Genomic DNA, 22,506 nt, shown 5'->3' with positions numbered 1-22,506 from the left:
TTTCTATAAAATAACATTCTTGGTTTTTCTCACACTGGATATTATTTACATAGTGATAATAATGTACATATTGACTATTGATTTAGTCAAAATTGTGATATAACTTAAGTAGAAGGATGAGGTAAGGGGAAAGAAAAGGTGGGGACAGAGTGATTATGAGAGCTAAAATCTCAATTACTATAACCAAAAGACAGTAGATATGTCTAATATTTCTAAGTTAAGAAACAAAAGAAAAACATATTTAGATATATGAAGTAATTAACAAATGAAAAAGACTGCCTCAGTAGAGGAGCCTGAGGACTGTTTTTTTTTGTAAAAGCATTTAATACTATTTAATCTTTAACTCTACTATGTCAAATGATCTTTATTTTAAAAGGAGATGCATTTCTGCCTCGGTTAGACCTAAACTTTTCCCCTTCGTAAATTTCTGGCGACCTCAACTGCTTCTCAGATCAAGCCAACACCTTCCTACTCCCTCCCCAGAGTACACACTTCATAGGAAGTTCCTTCCCACATTTGTCTCAAGGAAACAGATAATATTCATGACCCAGTAAGAACATTTTTCAAAATCAGTGCCAGGAAACTGCACCAGCACTGAGGAAGGGAAAGAAGTAGAATATTAGAAAATGCAAGTTCTTCCTCAATTTTTCTGCCTACTCTCAAGCCAAATACTTCATCATCCTCTCAACAATTAATAGGCAGAAGTGAGTTACATGTGTTTCCTGAGATAAGACTTGTGTGTGAATGGAGGGTGGAGGGTGGACTTCGGGAATGTGTTAGGGAAACCAGAAAGCATAGTTAGATTCTGCCTCCACTGCAGGGTTATTTTGGAATCATTCTCTGCGACCGGTTCAAAGAGCTTAAATGTTTTTAAAACACGGGCTTTGTGTAATCTGTCTTTGATACAGCACTTCTCTACTCCTCCCATTCTGTAACTGTTTTGTTGTCGTTGTTGTTGTTCGTTTTTTTTTGCATGGGCAGGCACTGGGACTCGAACCCAGGTCTTCGGCATGGCAGACAAGAACTCTGCCTGCTGAGCCACCATGGCCCACCTGCATTCTGTAACTGTTTAAATCAGGTTTATCAAAAAAATTAATTAGCCTCTTCATCCTGCCCTCCCACTCCACCTCACCCCAGCCAAGAACTGAAAGACCCTTTGATAAAACAACAGCATTGGAAACAGAAAGTATTCTGCCATGGTTTCTCGTCTCTTTATAGGGGTCACTGTCCTACAGCTAAACCAGCCATCAGCTGGGAATGCCATCAGAGCTGGAAGAAACCAAAACCAGAAGGATGAGCAGCGAGGGCCCATATGTGCTACACATTAGCCAATCAAGCTAAAATCAACCTACTGATTTAATCCTATACTGATTTTAACCCTTCTTTAGAATTCTTCCAGCACCTAAACCATGCCAGGCCATAAGAAAGCACAGGTCCTACCTTTGGAGATCTCAGTTTAGTGGAAGAAATAAACAGAGAATTACAAAATAAATGATCAATTTTCATAATATATAGAAATATGTCCAATGTGCTGTAGGAATACAGAGAGGATGGCAATTAAATCTGCTTGGAGAACCAGACAGTTCTACAAAAGAGATGACCCTTTTTAGGGGTGAGCAGGGCAGTACTGAAAAGATCTTTGAACCACAAGTCATATGACCTGGAATTGTGTCCTAGCTGAGGGACCTTAGGCAAGTCACTTAAACTCTCTGAATCACAAGATTTCCTTCTGCAAAATAAGATGGAATACCTGCCTGCCTACCTAGTAAGACTCAAATGTTGTGCAGTTGCTTTCTATGCATCTTTATATAGTTCTATATACACCGTGAAAGTATTATTGTCAGTCTGGATAAAAAGCAGAAACCGTATTAGCATATGTTTCTTCCTCTCAGTAATTAACTCCAAACTTATTTCCTCTGTTCCTTCTCCTGAGGGAAGAATCCTCTTCACCACCCAAGAGGTGGCCTGTGTCAGCTTTGGGTCTGAAAAGCTTACGAGACAATTCTTAGACTAGGACTCTTGATGATACATCAATTCTCCCACTGGGTGGCAAGGCTGAGCCAACTGGATTCCTGCATTGTGTAAGAAAGAGTTTCTCAGAAAAGGGGAAGTTGGGCTCAGCACGCAATGTCCCATATCTCCCTCTTGCTTATAAACATCCACACTGTCCAATTTTCGCTTACAGAAAAACAAACCATCACCTCTCACCCCTTCCTCCCTCACTCCCAGGCATTACGGAGCCACAGGCTGCGAAAAGGAATGTTTATGTACATTAGACAGAAGGGCTGAGGGTGATGTTTAAAGTCCAACTCTGAGGTGAATGATACTAGTTCTAAATGAATAGCATGTTCTATTTCAGAGACATACCCCCATGTATCATTTCAATTTCTATTTAATAATACATTTATACTGTAAAATACACTCTATTAATTACAATAAAGAATACAAAAATAAAGGACACAAAGATAAGGACAAATCGCTGCTATCTAGGAATTCATTATCTAGAAAAGAAAGACAATTTACACATGGTACAGTAATAGTGTTATATGAGAAATACAAATAGCATTCTCTAAAATATTCAAATGAGAACTAAACCATCTTTGGTTGCAAGGTGAGGGGATTGAGGGAATCAAGAAAGCCTTCAGAAAGGAAATGTCATTTGTCACTTCAAGACTGGGTAGGTGTTCAGAAAAGCCGAGATGAGCAAGAAAGGTCAGGTATTCCAGGTAGAGAGCAAAATAAGCAAAGGCACAAGGGCAGAGAAGGATGCATTGGGAGAACACTGAGTACTCAGGTTTGGCAGAGCTGTAGGGTACATACATTCAAGAGAAAGTAATGGCAAGTGAGACTGGAAAGTTTGGCTAAGGTTTTTTTATCTAAGCTTTAAATGCCAGATTAAAGCATTTGTATTTAATTCAGTAAACAATGGGCTCTGGAGCTTCACAGGAACAGTAAGAACTCAATTTTTATTAGATTAATCCAGGCTTGGTCTACAGGTTATAGCAGAAAGGTCAATTAGCAACTATTAAAATAATCTAGGCAAAAACAATAAGGGCATAACCCAGAGTGGTGGCACTGGAATAAGAAACAGGGGAAGATTCCAGATACCCTGGAAAGATGACCTCTACAGAGTGTGGCAGCTGACTGGGCATGGGGAATGCCAGAGAGGAAGAGAAAAAGGCAATTCCTGGATTTTAAACCTTATTGACTGGGGGAATGAATCATGGTTCCATTAAAAGAAACAAAGCAGGCAGGAGAAGGAACTGGTTTGAGCACAGGGTAAAAATTATGAGTTCATTATGAACAACTTCAATTTGAAGTGTCCCTGGAACTCTGAAGCAGGCCAGAGGTGTACGACGGATCTGAAAGTCATTTACACAGTCATGTGTAGACAGGTAAACTGAAGTGCAAAGTGTAAGAGAAGGCGACAGCAAGGAAAACCTCAAGAAAGCATTTCAGGGTGAGAAAAAAAAATAATTGCTAGCAAAGGAGAAAATGATGAAGTCCAAAAGTCAAGGTGAGTGTTTAAATTTTAAAAAGATGGGAGTTTTCAAATTACATAGAAATCAAGGGAAATAAGGCCTAAAAAATGTATCTTGGTTTCCTCTGCAAACTGTGAAATAAACCATTTCGGAGTTAGCAGAAACTAAAGTACAAAAGGACAAGCTTAGTCAATGGAGAAGGCTGATATAGGTTATTCTCTTAAGAAATTTAACATTAAAGAGAAGAAAACAAATGGGAAATAAGATTATTTTACTATGTATAAAGAAAACTTTAAGACATATCTTAAATGAGCCTGCAATGTTCTGAACACGTTAATTCAGCCCCTCTCCCATCTTGTCCTGAAGCTAAACAATATCTAGACCTCATTCTTCCCTCAGCACAGTGGAAAAACAAAGCCCAATAAACATGAAATGTGGATTTCCAGTTCAATCTTTTTAATCACTAAAATTTAAAAAAAACAAAAAGTCCTCAAAAAACATGCTAGAGACAGGAACTACACATTATGTACGAAGAGTCCTAGGTTTGGGTCGAGCTCCACCAGCTATTTGCTGCGTCGTAGAGCAAGTCACTTTATCAAAAAAAGGAAAACAGGGAGCAAAAAAACAAAACACCTCTTAAGAGTCCCTTCTAGCTCTAAAATTTAAGAGTCTAACACCTTCCTTGAATATTTCACTGGACTGTTGTGAATATGAAATAAAACACTCGTGTTAAAAGACTGAGAGGTGGGGAAACATTGCAGAAAGAGCACAGACTTCAGACAGACCCAGGCTAAAGATCTTGCTCTACTTACAAAATGTGTGGCCTTGGGCAGGTTACTTAAGCCTTCCAAACCTGAGTTAATCAACCCAGAATCACAGGGCTATTGTGAAAATTAAATGAAATAATCTAACCTTAAATCCTTTCTGGAAAAGGATGACCTTATAAATAAAACTTCATTGAGATCATTATGTAAAGGACTTGGTCCATTGTAGGTGCTCCACAAATGGCAATTATTTAAAAAGCCATGTTGAAGTCTAAATGCTACAGACATATTAACACATTCTTGTTTATCTATTCTTACAGCCACACTCACAGATGGGCAGTCTCAAATTCTCCACTCCTATTTAAACCCTTATTTGCCTCTAACATTCCCTAGGGAAAAAAGGAAAAGGGAATGGGGAATAAGAGTAAAAGAGAAGTTTACAGAGTGGTGGTGACAAAGGATATTAAAAGGACAAAGAAAGGGGCTTGTTTGCACTGGAAACTAAGAGTTTTTAGAGCTGTAAATGTTTGTCAGGCCAGAGGTTAAAGAAAGGGAAACATGGCAGCACCTTGTCCCTGCAAAGGAGAGTGCTGAGGGCACTTTCCTCCCTGAAAGCTCTGGCTTTTCCCAATCACCTCCAGACAGTAAAGCCAACGCACAGCAGTCAGCTCCGGGTTTCCAGCTTGCACCTGGGCTGAAGAAGGTGGGGGAGGGCACAGGTAGAGGTGCTCTCACTTGCAAAGCTCCTGCATTGAGCCTGCTCTGGGGCTCCTCCTGGGTTCTCCCTTCTCTGCACCCTAGAAGTGTCTGCACTCTGTTTTCTGGGCAGGAGCTTACAAGAGTTTTCCTTTCTTCAAACAGGGAACTAAGAAAGAAGAATCAGGGGGCAGACTTTGATCCAAACACGGGGTTATGAGGTGAAGGGTTGTAAACAGCCCTGCCCGTGAGGGCTCCATTTCAGAACATGCCTTGGCTACAGGCCTGGGAGGTGGCTGCTGCCGCCGGAACGAAGTAGTTTTTTTGGCATTCAAGGGCAACCAGGCTAAACACGGAGCAAACTAGGGGGATGCCGTGAGCTCTCCAAAACGGGAAGGAAAGGAGAAGCAGGAGCCAGGAGAGCTTAACTCAGAGCAAGAGAGCACTGTTTTTCTTAATTCAAAAATTCGATGTCATAGATGTGCCAAATAAACAAACAGCAGGGTTCCTCTTCTCCAGGATGTGCCCAACTCCCCCCTCTCCTCCGACGCCCTCCATACCACACTACTGGACAACACCGACCAGGTGTTTCTCTGCACATACTTGGATGGTTTCCATACTTAGGTACACCTCCACACCCGTCCAACCAACAGCTCTCCCGAGGCCACGGCTTTGAGCTTTCAGAAACCCTCTGCCAGAGCCCGGGCGGCCACCTCCCCGCGCGGGCAGCTCCGGGGACCCGGACCGCGGCCCCCGCCCGGCCCCCCGCCGAGGGCACCCCGCTCCCTTCCGTCCCTGGGCTGGGCGGGCCGCTCTCCCTCCTCCCGCGTCCCGACCCCGAGCCTTCGGCTTGCAGAGCAGGGGCCGAGCCGCCCGCTCGGGCGTGCAGCAAAGGCTCGTCCCCAGCCTCCCCCGGGCCCGAGGGGCGCGCGCGCGACCCCCACAGACGGGGGGTGCTCGGAAATCCCGCGCGGGGCTCTGCAGCTTTCTGCTGCAGGAAGGATTTCGAAAGGAGGGTTCCCTGAACCTCCGCACACGAGCTTTTCGTACTGCAGTTAGAGGAGCTCCTGGGGGCTCGGGTCCTGAGGCCCTGACGCAGCCGGGGACCCCCCCTCCAGCCCGAGGCCACCACGCAGCGGCGGGCGCCGGTGCCTCGCGGCCGCGCCCCCTCTCCTCCCGGCTCCTGAAAGGCGCTCGGGAGAACCTCGACGGGGCGCAGCCTCCCGGGCCGCTGGCGCCGGGCACAGGGCGGGGTCCGGGGGGCACCCGCCCCGAGCCCCGGAAAGGGGTCACGTGCACACTCCTGCGGGCAGGAGGCTGAGGCAGGTTCTCCCTCAGAGACGCGGGTGGGGGTCTGCGCGGAGCAGCGCCGGTGGGCGCGCCCTTCCCCACGAAGTTCCCCTCAGCACATCTCCCCTCTACCTCACGCGCCACGCCCGTCGCCTAGGCGGCCGCCCTGGAACATCCGGGAGGGGCCGGGGGGGGCCTGAGGGGGGCTGAGGGGGGGCTGAGGGGAGCTGAGCGGGACCTGAGGGGGGCTGAGGCGGGGCCGAGCGGGACCTGAGGGGGGTTGAGGGGAGCTAACAGGGCTGGGGGGACCTGAGGGGGGCTGAGGGGGGGGCTGAGGGGAGCTGAGTGGGACCTGAGGGGAGCTGAGGGGGGCTGAGGCGGGGCCGAGCGGGGCTGAGGGGGGCTGAGGGGGGCTGAGGCGGGGCCGAGCGGGACCTGAGGGGGGCTGAGGACGGCTAACAGGGCTGAGGCCCTCCCCCGGCCCCGCCCCCCCGCGGGCAGCAGGCTAGCATCCCGTTTCCCCGCCAGGAGCACGCCGTGTCCACGCGCCGCGGCGCCCTCGCCGATTGGTCGCGTTGCTGGTAAACAAGGGCCGGGCAGCCAATGGGAGGGCTGTGCACGAGGGCAGCACGCGCCCATGGCCCGGCGCTCGCGTGGCCCTGCCCGGCCCGCCGCTATATAAAGCGGCTTCCGGGCCGGGGGCGCTGTGTTTGCAGACGGAGGGCCGAGGGGCAGGTGGGGGAGGACGCCAGCCTTGTTCTTGTCTCACCAGTGACGGACTTCCCGCTTTTCGCGTGTCTTCGGATAGTGAGCGTAGTTTGTGGGCGTCTCTGAGTCTTTTGTTTTGTTCTGGAGAGCCGCCTGCTTCAGGACCCCCCTCTTCCCTGGAAGAGTAAATAACCTGGTCACCGCGAAGGGCCCTCGGCGGTCTTGGGGCGGCCGGTCTGTCCTCCGTGTCTCTCGAGCCGCTCGGTGCAGCCATGGTGATGTTCAGGAAGATCAAGTCTTTCGAGGTGGTCTTCAGCGACCCCGACAAGGTGTACTGCGGCGGGGAGAAGGTGGCGGGCCGCGTGCTAGTGGAGGTGTGCGAGGTGACGCGGGTCCGCGCCGTCCGGCTCCTGGCCTGCGGGGTGGCCAAGGTGCTGTGGACGCAGGGGTCCCAGCAGTGCAAGCAGACCCTGGAGTACCTGCGCTACGAGGACACGCTGGTGCTGGAAGGCGAGCCGGCAGGTGAGTCCACTCCCCAGCTGCGCCCTCGGGCCCCGCCCGGGGTGAGGGCTGCAGGGCGGACGCTGGGCAGAGAAGAACCCGAGATGAGAAAATGAAGCCTACCCCCATATTTAAATTTGCTGAGATTGCCTTTTGCTTTTTAAGTTTTAATTTGCCAGCATGCCTCTCCCCAAGGCGGTCTGTACAGTGCCTTAGGGTGCCTGTCCTGAGGCCGTCCAGGGGCCTGTGCCCTGTCCCTGGGGCTGTCCCCAGCTTTTCAAAGCCTTGCCTAAGGCTGCACCTCTGCTTGCTCGCGGAGATGACAGCAGGTGTGTCTGTCCTCAGCGTGACTGAGCCTTGGAGCGTGACAGGGCTTTTCAACTTTCTGCTGCAAAGAAATGCACCAGAATCCTTTCATTTAGGAGTGTAAGGGGTGAAGGGGGGGCATTGCAATACCCTCACATGCTGTCCAAGCATTTCTTGTCACACAGATGTGTTTCAAGTGTAACAGGAAATCTCATGGGTGCTTACCTTTGCTCTCCCTTCAGGTGAGAACGAAATGGTGATCATGAGACCTGGAAACAAATATGAATACAAGTTCGGCTTTGAGCTTCCACAGGGGTATGGACCAGTCAAATGTACCTTTAAACCCTTCTGTCTTTAAAAATCTTCCCTCCCTTCGGTCATTTACTGTTTTTGGTGAACGTATCAGAATAAATTGTGCTGTTTTTCTTAACATAGGCCCTTGGGAACATCCTTCAAAGGAAAATACGGGTGTGTAGACTACTGGGTGAAGGCTTTTCTTGACCGTCCCGGCCAGCCAACTCAAGAGACGAAGAAAAGCTTTGAAGTGATGGATCTAGTGGATGTCAATACTCCTGATTTGATGGTGAGGCTCATTTTAAGATCTGTCCTCCTGAATTTCGAAGGTGATACATTTTGGGCATTGGATTGAAGTGCCTCAGGGGATAAGATCCTAGTCTGAAGGGAGGAGGGAAGCCTGCCTCCTCTAGGGAAGGAGTGAAAAGGTGGGAGAAGAATCTCTAGATAATCACAAACCATTCTTCTGCCCATTGTACATAGGCACCTGTGTCTGCTAAAAAGGAGAAGAAAGTTTCTTGCATGTTCATTCCTGATGGACGGGTATCTGTCTCTGCTCGAATTGACAGAAAAGGATTCTGTGAAGGTAAAAACCTAATGCCTGAAGTAGTAGACTTTTAAAAACAGGGACTCTGAGTTTGGAGGAGGGGGTTGGGTGGGAACTGGGAGAGGAGAAGTCGTTGACTGTTCTGAGCATCAGTTAAATTTGTGTCTTTCTAATTGCTAGGTGATGAGATTTCCATCCATGCTGACTTTGAGAACACATGTTCCCGCATCGTGGTCCCCAAAGCTGCCATCGTAGCCCGCCACACCTACCTTGCCAACGGTCAGACCAAGGTGCTGACGCAGAAGCTGTCGTCCGTCAGAGGCAATCATATCATCTCCGGCACGTGTGCGTCATGGCGTGGCAAGAGCCTTCGCGTGCAGAGGATCCGGCCTTCCATCCTGGGCTGTAACATCCTGCGAGTTGAATACTCCTTACTGGTGAGTGGGTAGGGATGGAGGGCTCTAGAGGAATTGCTCGTCTGTCATGACCACAGCAGGCTTTTCTCCAGACTTTTAGTCTAACATCTGCCGTTTTCCTTCCTAGATCTACGTTAGTGTTCCTGGCTCCAAGAAAGTCATCCTTGACCTGCCTCTGGTCATTGGCAGCAGGTCGGGGCTGAGCAGCCGGACCTCCAGCATGGCCAGCCGAACCAGCTCCGAGATGAGCTGGGTGGATCTCCACATCCCCGATACCCCAGAAGGTGAGCCAGACCACGTGTCTTGTCTTCCTCTTCTGGCCTGCCTCTTGGGAAACCGTGTGTGATGGCCAGGCATCTTATCCCTCTGATTTCTTTTTCTAGCTCCTCCTTGCTATATGGATATCATTCCTGAAGACCACCGATTGGAGAGCCCCACTACCCCTCTGCTGGATGACATGGATGGCTCCCAGGACAGCCCGATCTTTATGTATGCTCCTGAGTTCAAGTTCATGCCACCGCCCACCTACACTGAGGTGGGAACTGTCATCTTTGCCACCACCTTTGTCTGAAGCCTTCTGTATAGGGTGTTGATTTGGAGGGATTGCTAAGGTGTTTTCCCTTTTGGTTCTCACCCGGACTAAAATGGTCTTTCCCTTCTTACTCCAGGTGGATCCCTGCATCCTCAATGGCAATGTGCAGTGAGGTGGAAGCAGCAGCTGTACCTGTGTGTTTCTTTCCACCTCTCTTTCTGGACTCGTCACATTTTCAGAGGCTCAGCTGCCTCTGCAGTGGGGTGTGGGTGTACCCCAGCCTTTGACTCCTCTGCGCAGTAGGGCGTCAGCAGGGACACGCCTGGGCCTTAGTGTGTGAGGATTCGTCCTCAGCCTGCTCGGCGGTGTGATATGGGGTGTTTGCTAGATGAGTTAAAAGACAAACTAGAAAACTCAGGTCCATCCCATTTTTTTCTGATCTCCTTGAAAATTGAGGCATTTTCAATACTTTTGAGTCAGGTGTAAAAGTGGCCCTTGGTGTTGTCTCCCCAAGCTTTGTGTGGAGGGGACTACTTTGTTAAAACTCAAACCTTGAATTTTTGTGCCATATATAGAGCAGAGTTGCTTCAGTGAACTAGAAAAATGGAATGGAAAAATTGTGGCTGAAACATCAGAGAAAGGAAGTTAAAATCAGTGTTGCTCTTTGTATACACTTATTATTGGGAAAAAAAAATCAGGGCTAATTTGGTTAGGACTCGGGAGAACTTCCCTGTGACAAGGTAAAGGAAAGACGCTTTTTAAGTTGTCTTTGCTCAGAATGTACTTTAGCCTGGCTTAAAGTAATAGTCATATTGCTCACCAGATGTCTTAAAAGCCATTTTTAGATATTACTGAACTCTTCTCCCTTTGTAAACATTTTCTTAGGAGAGAATGTCTTTTTTTATTTTCGTGTGACTCCTTAAATTGATTGTAAGGTGATCTTAGCACTTTAGTTCCCGTCAAGCCTTTTGTTTCTCCATCTTAAATGTAAGCTAAGCCTGGTCTACTATGTCTCTAAGGGTGAGCTCGATGGCATGAGAAAAAAAAAGTGTTACTGTTTCCTTCGGAGACTGCCCCCCCCCCCCCCCCCCCCCCCCCCCGTGTACGGAACGTCCTCCTTCTGGCTCTAAAGGTGTGCGGCTTGCTGTCGTGGCCTCGCCCGTCCACCCGCGTGGGGGCCGCTGAGCACCTGCCCCGCTCGGGCCAGGGTTTCTGAGCACTGCCTCGGGCAGCCCCCAGCCCCTGCCCGCCCCGTCGGCGGCGGGTCCAGGGCGGCCCCTCCTCCCACAGCCCCCCCACCCATGGGCGCTCACCCCCAGCCTAGCACTTTGTTTCCAGCCTGTGTCCCAGCACTGAGCACCTGTTCTTAGGGCTACAGCCACAAGGATGTGGGCTGAAGGTGTTTTTGTTTTTGTGTTTTTTTAAAAAAATTGTGTATCTTTTTGTACGACTAAAAAAAAAACTATATTTTGTACTTAACCAGATATATTTTCACCCCACGTAGGGGTTCTTTGTTTAAAAAAAAAAATACAAATAAAAATTAATTGCAAAGATTTCTTGGTTTTGTCTGTGAGATGGCCTCGGAGCAGTTAATAGAGAAAAGGGTGTAGTTGAAGAGTCTTCTCTGAAGTTCAGGGTTCCAACTATTGAGAAGCCTGTGGAGAAGGACATCCCGAGAACCCCAGGGAATGTGTTCGGAGTGGGGGCTGGGGGGCCAAAGAGGGAAGGAATTCCTTCCTGAAGAGCTGGGGTGGGGCCTTCTGTGGTCTGCACTAGGCTTCCAGGTCCGTGTCCGTAGCTGGAATCGAACCCGGGTCCGCTAGCATCGCAGCCAAGCATTGCTGCCTGCTGAGCCACCGTGGCCGAGCTTTTGAGACGAGGAGACTCGGCTTTCGGGGGGATTTGGGAGGACGGGCAAGGTTCCCTTCCCCACAATGTGGTTTCATTATAGAGGTTCTTCCCAGAGTAAATCTGGGGTAGAATCATGGTTATTCAGGAGCTTAAAGTTTACAGTATTAATTTGATGGCAAATGCTGTTTTTGTAATCTCCGCATTTCTAGCGCGGTTCCTAGAAAAGCACTCAATCCTAACTCAGTCAAAGCCTATGGAAGCTCTCAATCCTAACTCAGTCAGAATTCGCTGAATGTCCAACACACACACACACCCCATGCCTTAGGATGTGCTTCTGCAGTTACTGTTTCTTCCTTGTAGGGTTTCCGTAGGCTGATACACACTTCTGCCTCATTTTTATTATTCCTAAAGGAGTGTCTAGGTAAAAGACCCTGAGATGGCAGAGGCCAGTGGACCATCTGGCTTATTTAAATCCCTGGAGACAAATCTAGTCCTGCCTCATGCAGGGGCTGACTCTGCTGTGGACCTCGCCGAACAATTCCGAACATCAGAAGGCTGGACGTTCTACGTCAAATCAGCCTGAAGTGAATGGAGAGTGAGGTGGAAGGGATCCTATTCCATCTCAGTTCCCACTCAATCTTGGTTTGTCCTTCTCTCCCAGGGGCTCTCCTCCGTCGCTCTCCCGTGCTTCCTGTCTCACCTGAAGGCTTCCTCTGCGCCTCCCTTTCTCACCTGTTCAAGAATCCAGTGGCTCCTCCCCTACGAATCTGAAACTAGGTCAAAGTTGGTGGAAAAGTTTTTTCTGCAGCTTGTTTTCCAGGGACTGGAGGGTGGAGCACGGGGAGGGAGTGCAGGGGGCTGGACAAACGGAGGCCGCCAGCTGGGCTGTTCCCCGCAGCAGCTGGGCCCGCAGGACGCTAGGTGAGCAGGGGCTGGCAGGAGAGGCCCTTTACCAGACACAGGCGGCGTCCCGCACATAGCTCCTGTCCCTAACTCAGTAGGGTCCAACAGAACCTGGTATTGAACATGTTCTCAGTCTGCTCTGTCCAGTACAGTAGCCACAGGGAGCTGCTAAGGTCAGAACTGTGGCTACTGTGACTGACAAGCAGAATTGTAAATTTGGTTGAACACACTTTAGTCACGTGGCGTGACTGGCAACTAGCATGCTGGAATGCAACAAAACCCGAGGAAGGAAGGAGGCCGCTCTAGCTGTCCCCCCAGAGGAAGCCTATCCCTCCCTTCGGGCACAGAAGGCTCCCCTCGGCAGCACTTCCTTTTCCCTTCTGCACAGCCCACACTCCACCCAGGTCGTGCTCCCCAAACACGCCTGGCTGAAGCACACATCCCTGCACTAGCTGTTTCCCCACCGAGCGCGTGACTGTTTTGGGTCTTACTTTCCCATGCTCTTCTCAGATGCCTTTTAATTTTTAAAAAGCTGTAAATTGCAGGTAGAGCTATCAGAGGAGTTCCAGTCCTGAGTATCATTTATTCATTAGGCTCAACTGGTATAAAAAGAGCTGAGAGAACACAGAATGAAAACTAGAGAAAAGAGAACTAGAGAAAAGAAAATTAACAAGAAAAAAGACAAATACTTCCCCAAAAGGGTTCTTGGCTCTCTCTGAACAAATTGGGGGAAAAAGGATTTAACGTGGGTTGAGGCACTGGGAGCGAAGTGTGAAGAGTGCTTCTGACCAAGCATGTGGTCAGCAAGAAGCGATCACAGAGGAGCTGAGGGGCCCAAAGCTGGTGAAGGAGTGAACTTTGCTCAGTTCCTTCAGCAGCCACCGATCCCTCCCACAATTGTTTCTTTGCATCTCCTCTGGGCAATGCTATCCATAAGGAAGATGAGGAAACTATTTCACTGACCCGCCAAGCGAGTCACGCAATCTCTGCTCCAACCACCCTGACCAGCTTTTGACCCCTTCTCTGTTTTGACCCCACTTCCACCCCCATTCCTCAGCTGGAAAAGCCCCTTTCAGGCGTGGCTTTAGGTCCCAGCTTGCAGGCCATGGATCACTAGGTGAATCCATGACCTGGAAACACCTCAGTGATTACCCTTCCTATACTCTCAAGGAGAAACAGTATACTGTAGAAGTTAAGCACATGGCCCCTAGAGCCAAACTACCTAAATTCAAATCTCACTTCCACCACTTACCAAGCTGTGCGACCCTGGACAACTTGTTTAACCTCTCTGTGCCGGTTTGTTCATCCGCAAAATGGGGATAATATTACCTACGTTAGAGACTGTTTTGAGTATTAAGAGTTAATATATGTGAAGTGTTAGAGCAACCGCAAGTAAGTGCTTGTTATCTAAAATTTAAAAGGACCCTGTCCTTCCCTCACCACCACTTTGACAAATTCACTCTCAGGTGAATTCCAAAGACTGCTCTTTCTCTCCGACCCATCGCAGTGAAGGCAGTCTCTCTTGGCTCTTCTGGAATCCCTTGCTGTGTACGAAGAAAGAAACAAGAGTCCGGAGAAGCAGCCAACTCGACAGGTGAACTCACTGACCTCCCTGCTATGTGAGACATGACACCCAGGGGTGTGAATCTCCGTGGCAACGTGGGACATGACTCCCGGGGACGAGCCCAGACCCAGCATCAAGGGATTGGGAAAACCTTCTTGACCAAAAGGGGGAAGAGAGAAATGAGGCAAAATAAAGTGTCAGTGGCTGAGAGATTTCAAACAGAGTCGAGAGATTATCCTGGAGGTTTTCTTACGCATTATGTAGATATCCCCTCTTTAGTTTATAGTGTAATGGAGAGGCTGGAGGGAAGTGCCTGAAACTGTAGAGCTGTGTACATGTAGCCATGTTTCCTGAAGATGATTGTATAACTACAGAGCTTTTACAATGTGACTGTGTGATTGTGAAAACCTTGTGTCTGATGCTCCTTTTATCCAAGGAATGGACCGATGAGTACGAAATAATAATAATGATAAAAATAAATAACAGGGGTAGAAAAAAGTGTAAAAATTGGGTAGATTGAAATACTGTGAGTGAGAGGGAGGGGCAAGGGGTATGGGATGCATGAGTTCTTTTTTTTTCTATTTATTTCTGTTTCTGGAGTGATGCAAATGTTTTAAAAAGAGTATGGTGAAAAATATACAACTATGTGGTGATATTGTGAGCCACTGTTTGTATAATATGTTTGCACTATGTATGCGGATATTTCTCAATAAAAATACATTTTTAAAAAAGAGTTTGTAAGAACTAGCACCATAAAGCTTCTAGAAGAAAATGTAGGGAAACATCTTCAAGACCTGGTAATAGGTGGTAGCTTCCTAAACTTGACACACAATGCATGAGCAACAAAAGAAAAAAATAGATAAACGGGAACTCCTCAAAATCAAATGCTTCTGTACTTCAAAAAACTTTGTCAAAAAGTTGAAGAGGCAGCCAACTCAATGGGAGAAAATCTTTGGATACCACACATCAAACAAAAATTTGATTTCCTGTGTCCACAAATCATACAGCTCAACAGCAAAGAACAAAGAACCCAATTATAACATGGACTAAAGATATGAACAAGCATTTTTCTGAAGAGCAAATGCAGACGGCTCAAAAGCACATGAAGGGATGCTCATTTTCATTAACTATAAGGGAAATGCAGATCAAGACTACAATGAGATACCACCTCACACCTATAAGAATGACTGCTGTTAAACAAGCAGGAAACTATAAATGTTGGAGAGGATGTGGAGAAACTGGGACACTTATGCACTGCTGGTGGGAATGTACAATGCTGCAGCCGCTACGGAAGACTGTTTGGTGTTTCCTTAGGAAACTAAATATTGAGTTGCCCTATGACCTGACAATACCAATAATCAGTATATACCCAGAAGAGCTGAAAGCAATGACACAAATAGACATTTGCACAATGGTGTTTATAACAGCATTATTCACAATCGCCAAAAGATGGAAACAATCCAAACGTCCATCAACAGATGAGTAGGTCAACAAAATGTGGTATATACATACGATGGGATATTATGCAGCAGTAAGACAAAATGACGTCCCGAAGCACATGACAAGATGGATGAGCCTTGAGGACATAATGCTGAGTGAAATTAGCCTACACAAAAGGATAGATACTTGCTGAGTGTATGTGTTGGGAATGTTTGTGTTTCTTGTAATTTTTTAAATTAATAACAAATAAAAATAAAATAAAATAAAAAGGATAGATACTAGTACGATTCCACTTTTATGACCACCATAAAGGTATAATCAGAGGCTTATAATACAGAATATAGGGGATTTAGAGATCCATAGAAGCTAGAAATGGGTGAACCATTAGCTAAGGAGGTTGAACTCAAAGGTAAGGGAATAGATAGGAGAGAAGGTGATTCTCTAGTGGGTGTAGAAGTAATATTATCATATTGAAGATGAACAAGATTGAAAGGGGTTGTATAGACCTACGTGTCCCACTGATTAACACTATAAATATGAATTAGTTCTTGGAAGAATTACTTCAAAGATATGATTCATGTACAAAGAGTGTTTAAGTCCAGGGTACAGGGGGAAACTGATATTGCATGCTATGGGGTACAGTTCAAAAGGAAACCATCAGCACTACTACAGCAATAGCAGAGGTAAACAAAGGGCAGAGGAATAAAATTAAGGGGAGGTTTAGATTTCTGTTTGGTGAGGGTGTGTTTCTGGTTTGCTTTCTCCTGGGAACAACGACATTATCTAAAACTGAGAATGTTGATGGACTGCGGACTTTGGGCCTCGACATGATGCCTGATGAATGCATGTGGCTGAAGGATGCACTGATGGAGAAGTAGATGGGCGGACGATGGTGCATACTTATGAACAGAGGTTGTGCTGGTACAAAAAGGAGCAAAGTTGCGAGGCATGCAACGATGTGAATGAGCATGTGGGACATTTCGTGAGACAGAATAAGCCAGGAACAAAAGAACAACCATGGTGTGGTCTCCTTTAGAAAATGCCTAGATTGTAAGTGTTTAGAGCAGAAACTTTAAGTCTGGAGTGGTGATTATTATTTATGGATTTTGAGAGGCTGTTTTATAAACTAATATTTAGAGATAAGAACGAAGCCGTTCAGGTTGGGGTTAAAGTAATTCAGAACACAGTGTCTATATTATCTTAGAACCACACATACTTTTTGAGACCAAAGGAAGAAAGATTTATTTGGTTTGGAACTGAAATTTTCTGTAGTGAATAATCCAATTCAACCTATCTGTACAGCTCATTTGAACAATTGAAACATGGGGAGCCCCGAATAAGAAAGAGGTCCTTTAATCTTGTATAGTTTACTGCAATGCCTGGATACAAAACTAGAGTATATCAAGCAAATAATCAAAAAGTATTGGCAAAGTCCCTTGAGAGACGGCAGTAAGAATATAGAACTATTAAACCTTACCACCAGGGAATCCCCTGATACTGTGTCAAATTTTAGGGACACCCAAATCAATGGACCAAGTCCTTGATTTTGAGGCTTGCTATTGTGAAGCATAAGTAGGTAGCGGAGAAGCTTAGCCTATCTATAGGTATGCCCGAGTTACTTCTGGAGGACCTCTGTTATTGCTCAGACGTGGCCTCCCTCTCTCTAAGCCCAACTCTGCAAGTGAAATCATTACCTAACCCCCACGTGGGACATGACATCCAGGGGTAAAAGTCTCCCTGGCAACGTGGGAGATGACACCCAGGGATGAATCCAGACCTGGCACCGTGGGATCAACAATTCCATCCTGACCAAATGGGGGAAAGAAGTGTAACTAATAAAGTATCAGTGGCAGAGAGAGTTCAAATAGAGTCAAGAGGCTACTCTGGAGGTTTCTCTTACGCAATCTTCAGTTAGACCTTGCTACCTATCATAACCTGCCAAACCACAACCAGGACCATTCCAGCCAATCCTAAAGAACACCTAGGGCAATAAATAAGATCCCACAAGGGTTCCAGGCACTAGGGTAACTTTCCAGAAACCTATAACCTCCAAATGGGCCCCTAGTCCAGATAAGTCCTGAAACCTAGTCCAGCCTCTCTAGAACATCAGATAGTTCCATCTCCCTACCCCATATTAGTGGCAGACCCTTCCAATATCAAAAATTTAGAATTGCCATAACCCAAACACCCTTAAAGAGAGGGACAGAAAGATCAAAGGTGATGGTGGAGTTATACAGTGAAGATAGGATTTAACATATGAATATGATTGCTGAATCATTAAATTGATATCCCTTTTAGTCTCCAGTATCTTAGAGCAGCTAGAAGTAAAAACCTAAAATTGTGGAACTGTGACCCATGTCAAACTCTGAAATCTGTTCTACAACTAATTGTGGTGCTGTGCTTTGAAATTTACAGCTTTTTTGGATATATGTTATTTTTCACAAAAAAGAAAAAAAAAGTTGATTGTGATGATTAAAAAAAAAAAAGAGTCCGGAGAAGGGGTCATCGTATAGAAGCTCACTCAGTGCGGAGCTCCTCGCAGCCTGGGGGAGACCACTGGGGGCCGCTGGGCTGCCCCAGGGACCCCTGCCTGCCTCCAGCCCTGGGTGCTGCAGGGCTGCTCTTCCATGCCCCAGTGCGCTTCATGGGCCTCGGGTTAACCCTCTCGGCCTCTGGAAATAAACTGAGTTTTCTTCACTTTTCAGTACATAGCTTGAGGGAAAAGCTCCACAGGGAAATAAACTGAATAATAAACTGAGGTACAGGGAAAGTTTGATAGTCAATATGACACACCAAACAATTCTTAGAGTCCTGGTTCCAAGGTACCGGACCTCATCTGACGTTTTCTGCGGTGGGCTGGACTGAGCAGCGCACGTCAGCGGAGAGGAGCCCACTGAGGAGCTCTGTTTAGCTTATTTAGGTTATTTCTGTCCTGTCTGCTCTTTCTCTTGGCCTGACCCCACCCTTTACTCTATAGGCCTATGTAAGGAGAAGAGAATGAAGAGATTCTGAGCCCGAACCTTTCTGACTACCAACTGACTGGTCATCTCCAGGCCACGGAGTGAGGGGAGAAGCAAGAGGACAGGAGCACATGGGGACAGGTGAGTCGCATGGGCCCTGAGTCCTGGGATGTGAAGCAGGGCCCATCCTCGTTAGATGCTGAGTGCTGAGCTGCCCACCTCTCCACGTCAGTCAAACGGTCAGTAAACAGGTTCTTGGAAATGTCTGGCTAGGTGCCCGGCGTTGATATTTTTAACCACCTAGACAGATGGAGAGAGGAAGGGCTATGGTGGCTGGGGGCAGGGAAGTTTTGGGGGTGTGAGACTGAGCTTCCCTTAGCCAGTCCTGAAGCTAAGAGACTCCCTGTCTCTGCCTCACCTGCCTTAATTCTGACTTCATCTACTCAGAGTCATTGCTACACCTTTGTCTCCTGCTCTACAAGTTCTCGCTCCCTCCCTGTCTTTCACGCTTCCCACTCCTTTCAACCTTGAGGAGATTTTGGTTTCCATTCCAGACTCCAGGACGTTCTGAGCTCTGCAACCCCGTAGAGGAGGGAAAGGGTGCTTGATAGGGACCCGTGACTCCTTTTCTCTAGTGGAGAGATGCAGCCCTGCCAGCGGCACCCAGAGCTCCTGCAGTACCAGGTCCACAGTCCGTCCTGCAGGACAGCTCAAATCTCTTGCAACACATGGCCCCCATCGCCCCCAACTCTTGGGAACGAATTTGATTTCCTGGAGGCTCAGGTTTGGGCTTCATGTACCTACAGAGAGTAAAAAGAAAGGTCAGTGGAGGTAGAGAGGTTGGAAATGGTGACAAAGTCTGACAAGGGAAATTTGCTGTCTCTGTTTTGGAAAACGAAGTCACCTGGACGGTGGGCGGGCGTGGGAAGGAGGTGGCTCACCGGCAAGCCCAGAAGAGTCTTTTGACTGTGAGCAAGGTGGAGTGGAGGCGAAGAAGAGAGGAGGAGTGGAGAGAGCAAGAGCTGAAAATTACCAAAATTCCCAGTTTGGGGCTGTGCCCTCCTTGGCCTTCCCTTTAAATTGGATACTCTTCTCTATATAAAATCTGCTTCCTTCGCCTCCCTTTTCTTTCTTGCATCTCGCTATCCCTTCTCATGTTGTCCTCCCGGCCTCATGGAACACTCCAAGACTAACAGGAAGCCTGGGGGCGATGGGACGGGGAAGGTGATTCCGTGTCTCTTCCCACGCCCCTACGTTACTGAGGTTGGTGAACTGCAGCACAGATGGAGGAAACTAAACCAGGGGCAGGAAACTGAGGCCCATGGGCCTCATCGGCTTACAGACATTTTGATCAACTTGGAACAGTTTTTCCCTAAAAATTTGAATGGGTTACAAAAACGTAAAAACAGATTTCATTAACATCGACAGTTCTGGCTTCCCTTAAAAAATCATGTTTTGTCACACCAGGCCCACAGGCCTTCACGGCAACCACGAGCTGGAGGTGAGGGGACCAGGCCAGCTCTGGCTGCCGACCTCACCTGCTCCAGTGCTCCGAGCCTGCCTGATGGCGTCTGGGTCAGCTTGTACCCTCTGCTCTAAGGGCTTCTCAGTCGTGTCCTCACAGGTCCCTAAGATTGGACAGAGTGGACCTTCCCCCAGGCCCCAGGAGCAGCCAGAGCAGCCTGCCAGAAAGGCCACTGAGGTCCCTATTCTAGCTCCGAAACATACAACTTTTATTTATAGCGCATACTATATTTGCACTGGTGTTAGTTCAAAACTGATTTATCTCCCCCAAGTCGTCCCTCACCAAATCATGTGGTCTGGGGCTTTAAGTAGTTCTGACCATACACACTCCACAAACAACCAAATCGGCACGGCACAACGCTAAGGGAAGGAGGCAAAGAGAGACATGGACAGAAGACATGAAGAGCAAAATAATCTGGAAGACAACAAGAATGAATCTGAGTGCTAAACTGTCTTTCTGGCCCCCAGCCACTCCTCCTGGTCCAGCCCAGCTCCTGGACATTTGTCAACGCCCTCTGGACAGCATCTCTGGACAGGTGTTGGTGGAAAACAAGATCCGAAAGGGGAGCCGGGCCAAGTAAGGGAGAGGTGAGGGGCCGAGAGTAGCCAAGTATGGTCAGGCAGGAAGGTTTGTCTCGGGAGCAGGAGAGAGGTTTGGAGGAAGGAAACAGGGCTGGGGGGGACGGGTCAGCATTTGCCCTTTCGCCCACGGAGTTCATTTTTGCTTCATTTCCTCTTTCTTTGCTGAGGAAAATGGGGTAAACGCACTAACTCAATTCCTTTTAGACTGTCTACATATCTGCTCCTAACTGCTCACGGACAATGATGAATCAGGAATTTCATCCCTTCCCAAAGGGGGACTCGCTCACTCTCTCCAAGATAGGAGAGACCTCAAATCTGCGTCCCTGACCTAGGTGGGTTTCTTAAGCCTCCCTCCCCAAGCCCCCACCCTCAGGAAGACAGAGGCAGGTCTCACTCCTGCGCCTCCTGCTCCAGTCCCTCAGGGCTGCTCTGGGTGGGACCAGGAATGTCAGAGGCAGAAGTCAGATCATTACCTCCTATCTACGTTGTGCCTCAAGAGAAATGGAACACAGGGTGGGCAAGGTTCCGGACAGGCCCCACCCAGCCCACGGCGGAGGGTGCAGGGGGAGGGGAGGGAGCCAAGGGAATTGGCCGAGACTCTGCACCAGCCGGATCCAGCCCGAGGAGCCCTGGATTTGCTACCCAGGGCCCTGGGTTCCCCGAGGTGGTAGCTCTCAGGTCTCACATCCTACAGGGAGGGCTGGGTCAGTGTCTTCCCACCAACTCCTGTTACAAATAGGACACAAATAGGCAAATTAAGGCCTGAGGGGGATAAGGCAAAGGCCTTCCTGAGGACACTAGGAAACAGTAAGTCCATATTTTCAGCTTTCTTGATGTTTCTAACTTTGGGGTCTCAGTAGGGGAAAGGCCAGTGGAGAAAAGGTCACCGCTGGTCTGGCCATATTCATTAACTGAGCTATTCTTGCCTGGCTCAGTCTGGTTGTCTGTCCTCTGGCCAGACAGCACACATGAGGGAGGAGGAGAGGACCTGCCATCTGACCCTCCCTCGGCCAGAGCTCTCTTGGTGGCCTGCGGGATTTGTGAGCTGTGACCTCGAGCTCTGCCTCAGGGGCTGCCTCTGTCCTTGCTAGTTAATGGAATTGCTGATCCTCCTGCTACTTGGGCCGAAGCAGATTCTTGGCTATGCCAGGCCAGATGCCTGTGGTATCCTTAGCCTGCCTGGGCTGACAATGAAGGGGGGAGACCCAGCAGATGGAATGAGTTCAGCAACACTGGACGTGCTCTGACCTGTGTTCTCAGACCACCTGCACACGCCATCAGGGGGACCCATGTCGGCCCCAACCTGTGAGAGCGACAAGGGTTCTGTGGAGTCTCATCCAAGGCTGTGTTTCACCCAGGAGGAAACTGAAGTTTGGCCCCTGGCCCTGCTTTTCTCAAGGGCACCGAGCCAGAGGCCCAGTGAAACCAGGGTCACAAACCAGGGCTTTGCCCAGGTGAGGCAGCAGACCTCCCCCCTGGCTTGCTTCTTAACAAGGCCACACCTACAAACCACCTTCCCTTCCTTTCAAAGTTCAATGGCAATAAAAATATGAAAAAAATATGACCAGACCAAAGCATGTGTGGGAAGGTTTTTTTGCTAATCATGAACTGTATCCTGAAATGATGGACTGCAAGTTATAACATGTGTGTTACCTACACTTCAATCAGTAACAATAGCAAATCTTCAGATTTTAGTCATGTTGGTTTGCTTCCCTTGTACATTCTTTATTCACGATATTACAATAATGTAATTAGGTGGTCCTTTTTAAGCAAAACACTATTTGCAAAACAAAGGGTATTATTCATTTTTAAAATTCTTCTAAATAAAAGCTTCAGAAATCCTTATATTAAAAAAAAAGATGAATTGAGGCATAAATTAAAACTGTCTTTTCCTCCTAGCTGCCCCACTCTACCCACCTGAACTCTGACATTCCAGCTTTTTTTGGACTCCACTCCCAAGCTTTTAAACTGCTTGTTACAACCCAGTCTCCCACTCACTTCTTCCTCAGTCTGCTCAAGTCTCTGTATGTAAATTCACAGACCCCCCTCTTCCCAAAATTCCTGGCCAAGGTGGGAGGGGACAAGGAGACTAAGATGGAACACAGGTAGGGAAGGAAATGACTTTTGCGAACACCCTAGCTGCCTT

The 22,506-nt window shown here is 47.9% G+C and overlaps 1 protein-coding gene across 1 annotated transcript; it reads left to right on the top strand.

Annotated features, from left to right (window-relative positions):
* Nucleotides 1–6,924: 6,924 nt before the first annotated feature.
* Nucleotides 6,925–11,089, top strand: TXNIP (thioredoxin interacting protein). The gene is made up of 8 exons (XM_077155941.1): nucleotides 6,925–7,462; nucleotides 7,990–8,062; nucleotides 8,183–8,330; nucleotides 8,525–8,627; nucleotides 8,769–9,025; nucleotides 9,132–9,288; nucleotides 9,388–9,539; nucleotides 9,673–11,089. Exons 1-8 carry the CDS (start codon nucleotides 7,213–7,215, stop codon nucleotides 9,706–9,708), a joined length of 1,176 nt encoding a protein of 391 aa, XP_077012056.1. The 5' UTR covers nucleotides 6,925–7,212; the 3' UTR covers nucleotides 9,709–11,089.
* The last annotated feature ends 11,417 nt before the right edge of the window (nucleotides 11,090–22,506 follow it).

The sequence above is a fragment of the Tamandua tetradactyla genome, chromosome 4 (genome assembly GCF_023851605.1).
Source record: "Tamandua tetradactyla isolate mTamTet1 chromosome 4, mTamTet1.pri, whole genome shotgun sequence".
Lineage (NCBI taxonomy): Eukaryota > Metazoa > Chordata > Mammalia > Pilosa > Myrmecophagidae > Tamandua > Tamandua tetradactyla.
This window is presented reverse-complemented; position numbering and strand designations above follow the sequence as displayed.

What these genes read in the sequence shown, in the direction of transcription:
- TXNIP (XM_077155941.1), top strand. Translation starts at nt 7,213, where the DNA reads ATGGTGATGTTCAGGAAGATCAAGTCTTTCGAGGTGGTCTTCAGCGAC. An exon ending in CATCCCCGATACCCCAGAAG is followed by an intron (nt 9,289 to 9,387) that starts GTGAGCCAGACC and finishes TTCTTTTTCTAG; the next exon opens with CTCCTCCTTGCTATATGGAT. An exon ending in CACCGCCCACCTACACTGAG is followed by an intron (nt 9,540 to 9,672) that starts GTGGGAACTGTC and finishes TTCTTACTCCAG; the next exon opens with GTGGATCCCTGCATCCTCAA.